Source organism: Aphelocoma coerulescens, unplaced genomic scaffold, assembly GCF_041296385.1.
Source record: "Aphelocoma coerulescens isolate FSJ_1873_10779 unplaced genomic scaffold, UR_Acoe_1.0 HiC_scaffold_175, whole genome shotgun sequence".
NCBI lineage: Eukaryota > Metazoa > Chordata > Aves > Passeriformes > Corvidae > Aphelocoma > Aphelocoma coerulescens.
The window spans coordinates 97,398-109,945 of NW_027183523.1; the positions used below are offsets into that span (position 1 = coordinate 97,398).

Below are 12,548 nucleotides of genomic sequence, written 5' to 3' on the forward strand. Positions count from 1 at the left end.
GGCCGCCCGGCGCCGGCCCTTAAGTGCTACGCGGGTGCGGGGCCGCTCCCCCGCCCGGAGCCCCCCGGGCCGGGGCCGCGTCCCCCTCCGGCACCCTGGGGATAAGTGCTGGGGCCGGGGGCCGCGGGGGCTTCTCCCCCTCCTGGAGCCGCCGTTCCCAGCCCGGGTGGGGGCAGCGGCCGCTCCGGCGCCGGGGTCGGGCCCCTCTTGCATCACTCGGGGCCGAGAGGGAACCGCAGGAGCCGCGGCGGAGCCTCGGGAACGCGGGGAGGGGGGGTGGGGGGGGGGGTTCGTTCTCACGTGAAACAAATAATAATAAAAAAAAAACAAAACAAAACAAAACAAAAACAAAACCCCTCCGAGGGCAGCGGGAGGCGAATGTGCGGCGTAAGCGGAATTTCAGCCCCAGCCGGAGCCTCCCAACAATTCTGGTGTCGCCTCCGGGTGACCCCCGGGCCGCCGGACCGCCCTCACCCCCCGGCGGAGCGCCGGGGCCCCGGGGCCGGTGCCAGGGCTGGATCCAAAGCCCGGGCGGAGGCTCCGTCCCCTCCAGCCGTCCTTGTCTGGGGGTCCCGGGGGGGGGGGGGGGGGGTCTCCGGGCTGGAGCGGCCCCTCCGGAGCCGGCCCCGGGTGCGAGGGGAGGGAGCGGGGGCGAGCGCCGGCCGGGAGGGTGATTAATAAATAAATAAATTAAAGAAGGGAGGCGATTTCCTCCCGGGCCGGAACCGCCCCGGGCGCGCCCGTGCCGGGGGTGCCGCTGGCGGAGCTCGCTGCGGCCGCGGGGACGGGGTCACCCCCCTCGGGTGTCACCAGCGGTGTCCCCAGCGCTGCTCCAGGAGCACGGGGAGACGCGGGGTGCGCTCGCTCTTCCTCCTCCTCCTCCTCCTCCTCCTCCTCCTCCTCCTCCTCCTCCTCGTCCTGCTCTCCCCGCTGAGCTGGGCCGGGGGAGCCCCACCCGGGGCCGTGTCCCCCGCGGTGTCCCCGCGTCGCCACCGTGGTGCGGGGGTCCCGGCCGCCCCCCCCCCCCCCCTTCCCTTCTCCGTCCGGTCGCTTTTATTGCACAATGCGTGTGGGATCGCGGGGTTCGCTGCTCCGTGGGATTCTCCTTCTCTCTCCTCTCCGCCATCCAAACCAATTCCAACGCTTGGCCTTTGTCACTTTTCGCTTCCCGCCCCGCCCCGAACCAACAAAACAAAAATTAAAAAAAAAAAAAAAAAACAAAAATACCAAAAAAAAGCCAAAAAAAAAACCCCAAAAAAACAAAACAGAAAAAAGCCAAAAAAAACCCAAAAAAAACCAGAAAAAAAGCCAAAAAAAAGCAAAAAAAAAGCCAAAAACAGCGGGGAAAAAAAAAAAAAACAAAAACGAGGAGTTCGTGGCGGCGGCGGCGGCGGCGCGGGGGGCGGCGGGGGAGGGGTGGGGTGGGCGGGGGTCGTTCTGAGGGGCACCCCCGGCGCTGGTGAAGGGGGGGGGGGGGGGAAAGGAGGGCGTCTCTAGGAGCATCCGCACCGGTCGACCACCATGCCGGGGATCTTGCCGTAGATGATCTGCTGCTTGTCGTTGAAGTAGAGCATGTTGATGGGGGACATCTTGGTGGGCGTGCAGCAGGGCCCGGCCGAGCCGCGCGGGTTCGCCTGCTGCACCAGGTGCGTGTGCGGGTACTTCTGCATGAACATGTACTCGCACTGGCCCGAGCAGTAGTTGGCCTTGTAGCGCTTGGGGGCGATGATCCAGTCCCAGCCGAACGCCTCGAAGTCCACGGTCAGGGGGTAGCGGCAGCAGCGCGACTCCGTCGAGTGCTCGTCGCAGTCCAGCCCCAGGTTCCGCCGCGAGCGCTTGTTGTTCTCCAGGACGCGCAGCTCCATGAAGGGGTGCTGGAAAGGGGGGGACACGGTGGGGGGGTGGGGGGACAGCGGTGAGGAGAGGTGGGGACACACGGCCCGGCCGGCTTGGGGTCTGGGCGGGGGGCTGGTGGTGCTGCGGAGGGGACGCTGGCACCGCGGAGGGGACAATGGCACCGTGGAGGTGACAATGGCACCGTGGAGGGGACGCTGGCACCGCGGAGGGGACAATGGCACCGTGGAGGGGACGCTGGCACCGTGGAGGTGACAATGGCACCGCGGAGGGGACGCTGGCACCGCGGAGGGGACAATGGCACCGTGGAGGTGACAATGGCACCGCGGAGGGGACGCTGGCACCGCGGAGGGGACGCTGGCACCGCAGAGGGGACAATGGCACCGTGGAGGTGACAATGGCACCGCGGAGGGGACGCTGGCACCGCGGAGGGGACGCTGGCACCGCGGAGGGGACAATGGCACCGCGAAGGGGACGCTGGCACCGTGGAGGTGACAATGGCACCGCGGAGGTGACAATGGCACCGCGGAGGGGACGCTGGCACCGCGGAGGTGCCGGGAGCGCTGTTGAGGTGGCGTTGGTGCCGCGGAACTGCCACCAGCCCCACGGAACTGCCACCAGCCCCACGGAGGTGTCGCCAGCCCCACGGAGGTGTCGCCAGCCCCACGGAGGTGCCTCAAGCCTCACAGAACTGCTGCCAGCCCCACGGAGGTGTCACCAACCCCACGGAGGTGCCACCAGCCCCACGGAGGTGTTGCCAGCCCCACGGAGGTGTCACCAGCCTCACAGAACTGCTGCCAGCCCCACGGAACTACCACCAAGCCCCACGGAGGTGCCACCAGACTACTGAGGTGTCACCAGCCCCACAGAGGTGTCGGTGGCACCATGGAGGTGTCACCATCCCCACAGAACTGCCACCAACCCCACAGAACTGCCGTCAGCCCCACGGAGGTGCTGCCAGCCCCATGGAACTGCCATCAGACTATTGAGGTGCCACCAGCCCCACAGAACTGCCACCAACCCCAACAGAACTGCCACCAGCCCCATGGAGGTGCTGCCAGCCCCACGGAGGTGTCCGTGGCACCATGGAGGTGGCATTGGCCCTATTGAGGTGTCACCAGCCCCACAGAACTGCCACCAGCCCCACAGAGGTGCCACCAAGCCCCATGGAACTGCCATCAGACTATTGAGGTGTCACCAGCCCCACGGAGGTGTCACCAGCCCCAGGAAGTGTCACCAGCCCCACAGAGCTGCCACCACCCCTCTTAAGGTGTCACCAGCCCCGTGGAGCTGCCATCAGTCCTGTCCAGGTGTCACCAGCCCCACGGAGGTGTCACTGTCCCCACGACCTGTGACTGTCCCCACAGAGCTGTCACCCACCCCACAACAGTGTCACCATCCCCATGGAGATGGGACTGTTGCCATAAAGCTCTGAAAAGCCCCGTGGAGTGGTCACTGTCCCCCAGCCCTGTGACCACCCCCGAACTCTCACCAGCCCCATGGAGCTCCCAGTGTCCCCCAGACCTGTGACCACCCCCAAACTCTCCCCAGCCCCACGGAGCTGCCCCTGTCCCCTAAATCTGTGACCACCCCCAAACTCTCACCAGCCCCACAGAGCTGCCCCTGTCCCCTAAATCTGTGACAACCCCCGAACTCTCACCAGCCCCACGGAGCTGCCCCTGACCCCAGCCCTGTCACCCCCTAAGCTGCCACCAGCCCCATGGAGCTGCTCCTGTCCCCTAAATCTGTGACCACCCCCGAACTCTCACCAGCCCCACAGAGCTGCCCCTGTCCCCTAAATCCATGACCACCCCCAAACTCTCACCAGCCCCACGGAGCTCCCAGTGTCCTCCAGCCCTGTCACCCCCAAACTCTCCCCAGCCCCGTCACCCCCAAACTCTCCCCAGCCCCACGGAACTGCCCCTGTCCCCTAAATCTGTGACCACCCCCAAACTCTCCCCAGCCCCACGGAGCTGCCCCTGTCCCCAAGACCTGCCACCAGCCCCATGGAGCTGCCAGTGTCCCCCAGCCCTGTCACCCCCTAAGCTGCCACCAGCCCATCACAACGGCCCCACCGCCCACCCCACCGCCCCCCTGGGGCCACCCCCACTCCCCAGGGGAGGTGACACCCACCAGCCCCTCAGCGCCGGGCCCCAGCGAGGTGACAGCCAGGTCGTTGCCGTTGGGGTCGAAGGCGTTGATCTCGATGCCCCAATTGTTGTGCGGCTGCTTGAACCAGTTCTGCAGGACGTGCTTGAAGTCGATGCTCTGCCAGTGCCCCGCTCGCGAGTTGAGCTCGATCTTGAGCGAGCGGATGCGGATGTGGCGGCTGCCCTCGTCCGTGACGGGCTTGAGGCGCAGGATCTGCAGGTACACGGTGGAGGTGTGCTGCACCGGCCGCAGGTACACCCAGAGCTGCGCCTTCACCACCTTGGTGAACATGATCTTGGGGCTGAAGTTGAAGAAGCAGCAGTGCGGGTTGCCCTCGATCTGCACCACCGGGTCCGCTGCGGGATGGAGGAGGAGGAGGAGTCAGGGGGGTGATGGTGGGACCCCCCGAACCGCGCGCTGAGACCCCTGAGAGCCGTGATGGGAGCTGAGCCCCTCTTTGGGATCCCCCCAGCCCCGAGCCGGGAGCTGAGCCCCTCTTTGGGATCCCCCCAGCCCCGAGCCGGGAGCTGAGCCTCTCTTTGGGATCCCCCCAGCCTCACGCTGAGACCCCCGAGAGTCGTGCCGGGAGCCGAGCCCCTCTTTGGGATCCCCCCAGCCCTGAGCCGGGAGCTGAGCCCCTCTTTGGGATCCCCCCAGCCCCGTGCCGGGATCCCCGAGCCCCGTGCCGAGAACCGAACCCCTCTCTGGGATCCCCCCAGCCTCACGCCGAGACCCCCGAGCCCCGCGTGCCGAGAGCCGAACCCCTGTCTGGGATCCCCTCAGCCTCACGCTGAGACCCCCGAGAGTCGTGCCGGGAGCCGAGCCCCTGTTTGGGATCCCCCCAGCCTCGTGCTGGGACCTCCCCTCACCACACTCTGGGACCCCCGAGCCCCGTGCCAGGAGCCGAATCCCTCTTTGAGATCCCCCCAGCCCCGTGCTGGGACCCCCGAGCCCCCTGCCGAGAGCCGAACCCCTCTTTGAGGTCCCCCCAGCCCCGTGCCGGGACCCCCCCCCGCCCCCCACCACACTCTGGGCCCCCCGAGCCGGAAGCCGAGCCCCTCTCTGGGATCCCCCCAGCCTCACACCGAGACCCCCGAGCCCCACGTAGGGACCCTCACGCCGCACTCCGGGACCCCCAAGCCCCACCCAAGGACACGAGACCCTCTCTGGGACCCCCCATCCCCAATCCAAGACCCTCTCGCTCCTCTCCAAGACGCCCCCATCCCCACGCCGGGAGCTCCGGGCCGCACGCCGAGACCCCCAAGCCTCACTCTGAGACCCCTCGACCCACGCAGGGGACCCCTGAGCCGCCTTCTGAGACCCCTCGACCCTCTCCAGGACCCCCCTGGGACCCCCGAGCCCCACTCCGGGACCCCCGAGCCGCGCGGGGTCGGGGCAGCCCCTCCTCGGTCGTTAGGAGGTGAAGGTCGGGTCAGAGGCCGCCCCGGGGGTCGCCCGCGAGGAGGTCCCCGGTTGCCCCCTGACCCGCGGCCCCGGGGGCTCGGGATCGCCCCGGAGCGAGCCCCCCGCGGGGGGGTCCCGGGCTGTGTGGGGCGGGGGGCTCCGGGCCCGCAGCACCTGCTCGGGGCCGCCCCTTCCCGGGGACGCGCCGGGTCCCGGTCCCACCGCCCCCCATCTCCCACCCACCCCCCCCCCTCCTTTGGGGGCAGCCCCACAACCTCGCGGTGAGGGAGGGGGCGATCCCCCAGCCCCCCCCCCAACCCGAGCCATACCCTGCGAGGCGACCAAACCGGCGACACCCGGCTGCCACCCCCGAGCATCCCCCCGACTCCGGGGGTCCCCCCGCCGCTCTCCCCCGGCCCCGCGCGGCCCTCCCGGCCCGGCCCCACATCTGTGTCGAATTGAGCTGGGAATTTGCCCCCCCCCCCCCGGCGCCGCCCCCGCCCCCTGCCCGCACCGGTCAGGTTTAATAGCGCCCAGCTGCAGCGCGGGGCCATTTGCTGCGCCGCGGCCTCGCCGGCCCCGCGGGGGTCACGACACCGGGCGCAGCCCCCGGAATGTCGCCTCCCCCCCCAGTGCGTCCCCGCCGCTCGGGAATGGGGCTGGAAGCCGCGGAACCCCCTCCCCAAACCCCCCCCCGGGCTCTCAAAGCCACCGGTGACCCCCCCGCCCCCCGCCCCAGCACCTCGGCGGGGCCTTTGTGGTGACAGCGCCGCACGGGGGGGTCCGGGGGGGGGGGCTCTGGGTGGGAGATGAGGCGGGGGCGAGTCCTGGCGAGCGGCCACCAAACCCCCTCCTTGGGGACACCGCTGTCCCCCTGCCAGCCCGGCGTGGCACCCCCGGGGGACACCGGGGCCGCGCTGGACATCCCGGGGGACACCGGGCCCGGTGACGAGAGCGGGGGGGTGGGGTGGGGTGGGGTGGGGTGGGTGGGGGGGGGGGCCGTGCCCCGCTGGCCGCGGTGCCAGGATGCTCGTCCCGTCGCTGTGGCAACGGGGGATAAAGGTTACCGGGACACCGGTCACAGCTGGGCCTGTGCCGGGCGGGGGGCGGCCCCCGGACCCCCCCCCTCCCCCCCCCAGCTCTTTGTTCCCGCATTCGGGGCCCCCCGAGCGCGGCCCCCCCAGCCCCGAGGGTCGCGCTGTCCCCACGTCCCCGTGTCCCCGTGTCCCGCTGACCTTGAGCGGCCCCCCCCGGGCCCCCTCCAGCCGCTCGCCGCGGCCCCCCCGGAGCCCCCCCCGGGCCTCATTAAGCTCCCCACCCCCCCCCGCGGGTCGCGGGGGTCACGGGTAGCCCCTCAATGGGTTTAGGACCCAATTAACCTTCCCGGGTTCCTCCCGCAGTTAAACCCCCCCCCCCCCGGGGATGGGGCGCGGGTTGGGGTGGGGTGGGGTGGGGGGGGGGTCCGGGGGTGGTGGCCGGGGATTAGCGGGGGCGGGGGGCGGCCGGGGGGAACCCGAGAGCTTTATGGCTCTGCTGCGCCCATAAAGCCCTTTCCCCTCCTTCTGTTCAGGAACCATAAAAACCCCACAATTGCCCCCGGGGGGGGGGGGGCGAGCGCGCACGGGGGGGGGAAAAAATCAAAATAATAACGGAGCCGAGCCCCCCGCCCCCCGAGCCCCTCCCGGGGGCGCATCCGGCCGGGGGTCCGGGCCCGCGGGACCCCCGGAGCGAGGGGATGGGCTCTGCCCTTTATTTTGGGGGGCCCCCGAGCCGCGAAGGGGCGGGGAGTGGGGGGGGGGGGGGGGGCCCGAGGCGCGGGGAGGAAAACCCCAGCGTGTCGTCAATTTTATGGGTAATAAAATTTCAAAGCCGCCCGAGCGCATTTAATGCCTGGGAAGGAAATTCGGGGGGTGGACGGGGGGTGGGGGGGGGGCAGCGCCTCACACCTCCCTCCCTTCCGCTCGCCCTTCGCCCCCGGCCCCTCGCCCCCCATTCCGCCCCCCTCGCCCCCTCCGGGGGTCGCCCCGGGGGTCCCGCGCCGGGAGCAGGTGGAGAAATCCCGGGGGAAACTGAGGCAGGGGAGGGGGCGGGGGCGGGGGGCGGAGCCGCGGCCAAGGGCCGGTGTCCCCTCCCCGCTGTCCCCCGGGCTGCGCCGGCCTGTCCCCACCCAGCACGGCCCGCTGTCACCCCGCTGTCACCCTGCTGTCACCCTGCTGTCACCCCGCTGTCACTCTGCTGTCACCCTCTTGTCGCCGTCACCCTGCTGTCACCCTGCTGTCACCCCGCTGTCACCCTGTTTGTCACCCTGTTTGTCACCCCGCTGTCACCCCGCTGTCACCCCGTTTGTCACCCTGTTTGTCACCCTGTTTGTCACCCCGCTGTCACCCCGCTGTCACCCTGCTGTCACCCTGGTTGTCACCCCGCTGTCACCCTGTTTGTCACCCCGCTGTCACCCTGCTGTCACCCCGTTTGTCACCCTGTTTGTCACCCCGCTGTCACCCCGCTGTCACCCTGCTGTCACCCTGCTGTCACCCCGCTGTCACCCTGCTGTCACCCCGCTGTCACCCCGCTGTCACCCCGCTGTCACCCTGTTTGTCACCCCGCTGTCACCCTGTTGTCACCCTGTTTGTCACCCCCGCTGTCGCTTTGCCACGTGCCCTGGGGACCGCGAGGTCACCGTGCCACCCGCCCTGTGCCCCCAGCCCGCTCCCAGTGCCCAGTGCCAGCTCCCAGTGCCGCTGCTGACCGGTGCCAGCGCCTGGTGACCGTCCCCAGTCCCCGCGTCCCCAGCCACCAGCCCCAGCGCCCAGTGCCAGCTCCCAGCATGTGGTGACCGGTCACGGTCCCTGCTGCCAACTTCCAGTCCCCAGTGCCAATCCCAGTCCCCAGTCCCAGTGCCGTGTCTCAGCCCCAGTCCCCAGTCCCAGTGCCGTGTCTCAGCCCCAGTGCCAGTCCCAGTCCCAGTGCCAATCCCAGTCCCAGTCCCAGTGCCGTGTCTCAGTCCCAGTCCCCAGTCCCAGTGCCGTGTCTCAGCCCCAGTGACAATCCCAGTCCCCAGTGCCAATCCCTGTCCCAGTCCCCAGTGCCGTGTCTCAGCCCCAATCCCAGTCCCCAGTGCCAATCCCAGTCCCCAGTCCCAGTGCCAATCCCAGTCCCAGTCCCAGTCCCCAGTGCCATGTCTCAGCCCCAGCGCCAATCCCAGTCCCCAGTCCCAGTGCCAATCCCAGTCCCAGTCCCCAGTGCCGTGTCTCAGCCCCAGTGCCAATCCCAGTCCCCAGTCCCAGTCCCCAGTGCCGTGTCTCAGTCCCAGTTCCCAGTCCCAGTGCCGTGTCTCAGCCCCAGTGCCAATCCCAGTCCCCAGTCCCAGTCCCCAGTGCCGTGTCTCAGTCCCAGTTCCCAGTCCCAGTGCCGTGTCTCAGCCCCAGTGCCAATCCCAGTCCCCAGTGCCACGTCTCAGCCCCAGTGCCAATCCCAGTCCCCAGTCCCCAGTGCCGTGTCTCAGTCCCAGTTCCCAGTCCCAGTGCCGCGTCTCAGCCCCAGTGCCAATCCCAGTCCCAGTCCCAGTCCCCAGTGCCGTGTCTCAGCCCCCGTGCCAATCCCAGTCCCCAGTCCCAGTGCCAATCCCAGTCCCAGTGCCGCATCTCAGCCCCAGTGCCAGTCCCAGTCCCCAGTGCCGTGTCTCAGCCCCAGCGCCAATCCCAGTCCCCAGTCCCAGTGCCAATCCCAGTCTCCAGCGCCACATTCCAGTCCCAGGTCCCAGCACTCAGCACCAGCTCCCAGTGCCAGGTCCTGGCTCCCAGTCCCCACTGTCAGGACCCAGTCCCCAGTCCCAGCTCCCAGTCCCAGCTCCCAGTACCAGGTCTCAGCCCCAGCTTCCAGTCTTCAGTCACAGCCCCCAGTCCCAGCACCCAGTACCCAGTGCCACGTTCCAGTACCAGCTCCCAGTCCCCAGTGTCAGCACCCGGTCCCCAGCTCCTGGTCCCCAGTCCCAGTGCCAGCTCCCAGTAACAACTCTCAGCACTCAGGACCAGCTCCCACACCCGAGCTCCCAGTCCCCAGTGCCAGCTCCCAGTCCCAGCTCCCAGCAGTCAGTCCCAGCTCCTAGCAGTCAGTCCCAGCTCCCAGTATCAACTCCCAGTCCCCAGCACCAGCAGCTCCCAGTCCCTGCTCCCAGTGCCAGATCCCAGCTCCCAGTCCCCAGTGTCACCACCCGGTTCCCAGTGCCCAGTGCCAGCTCCCAGTCCCCGCACTGGGCCCCTCTCCCAGTACCGTCTCCTGGTCCCCAGCACCAGCAGCTCCCAGTGCCAGATCCCAGCTCCCAGTCCCAGCTCCCAGTCCCAGCTCCCATTGCCAGGTCCCAGCTCCCAGTGCCAGCTCCCAGCTCCCAGTCCCCAGTCACCACCCGGTCCCCAGCGCCCAGCGCCAGCTCCCAGTCCCCGCACCGGGCCCCTCTCCCAGTACCATCTCCTGGTCCCCAGCACCAGCAGCTCCCAGCGCCAGCTCCCAGCTCCCAGTCCCTGCTCCCAGTGCCAGATCCCAGCTCCCAGTCCCAGCTCCCAGTGCCAGCTCCCAGCTCCCAGTCCCCAGTGTCACCACCCGGTCCCCAGCGCCCAGTGCCAGCTCCCAGTCCCCGCACTGGGCCCCTCTCCCAGTACCATCTCCTGGTCCCCAGCACCAGCAGCTTCCAGTGCCAGGTCCCAGCTCCCAGTCCCTGCTCCCAGTGCCAGATCCCAGCTCCCAGTCCCTCCTCCCAGTGCCAGGTCCCAGCTCCCAGTCCCCAGTGTCACCACCCGGTCCCCAGCGCCCAGTGCCAGCTCCCAGTCCCCGCACCGGGCCCCTCTCCCAGTCCCCGGCGGGCAGTCCCAGTCCCCTCTCCCAGTTCCCGGTGCGCTGTCCTGTCCCCTTGTCCCCTTGTCCCCCCGACCCCGCGGGACCCACACGGACCGGGGGGTGACCCACACGGACCGGGCCGAGATCGGGGACCCCCGAGGGGGCCTCGGGGAGCGGCGGGGGGCGGCGGCGGCGGGGGGGGCTCGGCGGAGGATGGGGCGCGCCCGGAGGGACGGTGGCGACGGGCGGGGAGGGGAGCGGGGGGGACCGGGAGGGGACCCGAGGGGGGAGTCCGGGCCGGGGGTTGGGGGGGTTGTGGGGGGGGGGGGAGTCCTCCGGCGAAGTTTGCAGCGGAACAAAGGGCGGCACTGACTTTCCTGGGCCATGCTGATGACGGTCTCGGTGGTGGCGTGGTACTCGTCCTCCTCCAGGTACTCGTCGTGCTGCAGCGAGTCCCCCTGGAAGTCGTGGAGGTCCAGGAGCTGCTGGAGCGGGGGGGCCTTGGGCAGCAGCTGCTTCACCACCTCCCGGGTGATGTTGGGCGCTTCCTTCAGCCGCAGCTTGCTCAGGATCTGCGACTTGATGCTCTCCAGCCGCAGCTCTTTGCTCTGCCGCCGCCACAGGCACACGGGGCAGGCGGGCTCGGAGGCGGGGGGCTGCTCTACCGACCCCCCCCCAGCCACCGCGGCCACCAGCGAGCCCAGCAGCCACCACAGCGGGGCCATGCCGGGGGGGGACAGCAAAAAATACATCGGGAGAAGGAGGAAGGGGGAGGAAAAAAAAGAAAGAAGAGGGAGGGCAAAAAAAAAAAAAAAAAAAGAAAAGAAAGGAGAAAAAAAAACAAAAACAGAAAAAGAAAAAGAAAAAAAAAAGGAAAAGAAAAAAAAAAGGAAAAGAAAAAAAAAAGGTAAGGAAAAAAAAGGAAAGGAGAAAAAAAAGGAAAAGAAAAAAAAAAAAGAAGGAAAAAAAAAAAAAAAAAGGAAAAGCAAACCCTTCCCCACCGGGCCGCCCCCCCGCCCCGCTTCCACCGCAGCGCGCAAGGGGGGGAAGGCGGTAACGGCGGCGGGGGCGGGGAAGCGGGGACCCCGGGGGGGGCCGAAGGGGGGGGGGGGATGAAAAAAAAGCGGCGGTAGCGGCGGCCCCGGGGTTTTATACCCCAAGAGAAGTGTGTCGTCAGCGGCCTTGATTGGCTGCGGGCGCACAAAAGAGGTTCTGGCAGGGGCTTGGCACCAGCCGCCGCCGGCCCCCCGAGCCCCGGGAACGGCCCCGCCGCCGCCCGGTGCGCTCGGGCACCCCCCGCCCGCCTCCGCCTCGGGGGAGGGGGGCTCGGGGGGGCGGCGCGGCCCCGGCCCCGGCTCCCGGCAAGTGCGGCGGGACGGACGCGCGTCCCGGCAAGTGCGCCCGCCCCCCGGGCTGCGCGTCCCGGACCCCCCCACCCCCCCCCGGCAGCCCCGGAGACCCCCCCCTCACCACCACCACCACCACCACCCACCCACCCACCCACCTCCCCCCGGCCCGGCCCCGCTCGGTGCCGGCCCCGGCAGAACCGGGCACGGGCAGGTTCCGCCGGAGGGAGGCTCCAGGAGGGAGCGGGAGCGGCGGATCCCGGCCCAGGGATGCCCAGGAGGGAGTTTTGGGGGGGGGGGAAGAGGGGGAGGGGGGTGGGGCTCAGGGACCCCCGGGTTGGGGGGCGGGGGGAATGAAACTCGGGGCCGGCGTGTGAATCTTCCCGGTCCGGGAGCATCCTGGGCACCGGGAAGAGCTGCAGGAGCACCGGGAGGGTCCAGGAGGGACAAGGACCGGCCCGGAGATGCCCGGCCAGGACTTGGGGGGCTCGGGGAGCGCTGGGGGGGGGGCTCCAGGGGGGGGGCTGGGGGGGTGAAGGTGCCCGCTCTGCGAGCACCCTGGCACCGGGAAGCGCTGCAGGAGCACCGGGAGGCTCCAGGAGGAATCAGGACCGGCGGATCCCGGCCCAGAGAAGCCCAGCCTGGAGTTGGGGGGCTCGGGGACCCCCGGGGGGGGGGCGGCTGAAACTCCGGGATGAGGTGGGGGGGGGGGGGGGGTGAAGCTGCCCAATTTGGGAGCATCCTGGCACTGGGAAGTGCTGCAGGAGCATCGTTCCAGGAGGGACAAGGACATCCCAGCACGGCTGACGGAAGCCCGGCCACGACTTGGGGGGACACGGGGACCCCCGGGGGGTCACGGGGGGGGGGGGGAAAGGGGGGTCCTGCACCCAACGCGGGGCGGGGGGGGGAGCACAGGGGGCAGGCTGCCCCCTCCGCACCGGCACCGGGCAGCGGATCCAGGAG

At 69.5% G+C, this 12,548-nt stretch overlaps 1 protein-coding gene across 1 annotated transcript; it reads right to left on the reverse strand.

Moving 5' to 3' along the window:
• Positions 1–1,493: 1,493 nt before the first annotated feature.
• GDF11 (growth differentiation factor 11) lies at positions 1,494–11,002 on the reverse strand. Its single transcript, XM_068998798.1, has 3 exons — positions 10,613–11,002; positions 3,988–4,361; positions 1,494–1,874 (listed from the first exon to the last, which is right to left on the reverse strand). Exons 1-3 carry the CDS (start codon positions 10,989–10,991, stop codon positions 1,494–1,496), a joined length of 1,134 nt encoding a protein of 377 aa, XP_068854899.1. The 5' UTR covers positions 10,992–11,002.
• Between the last annotated feature and the right edge of the window lie 1,546 nt (positions 11,003–12,548).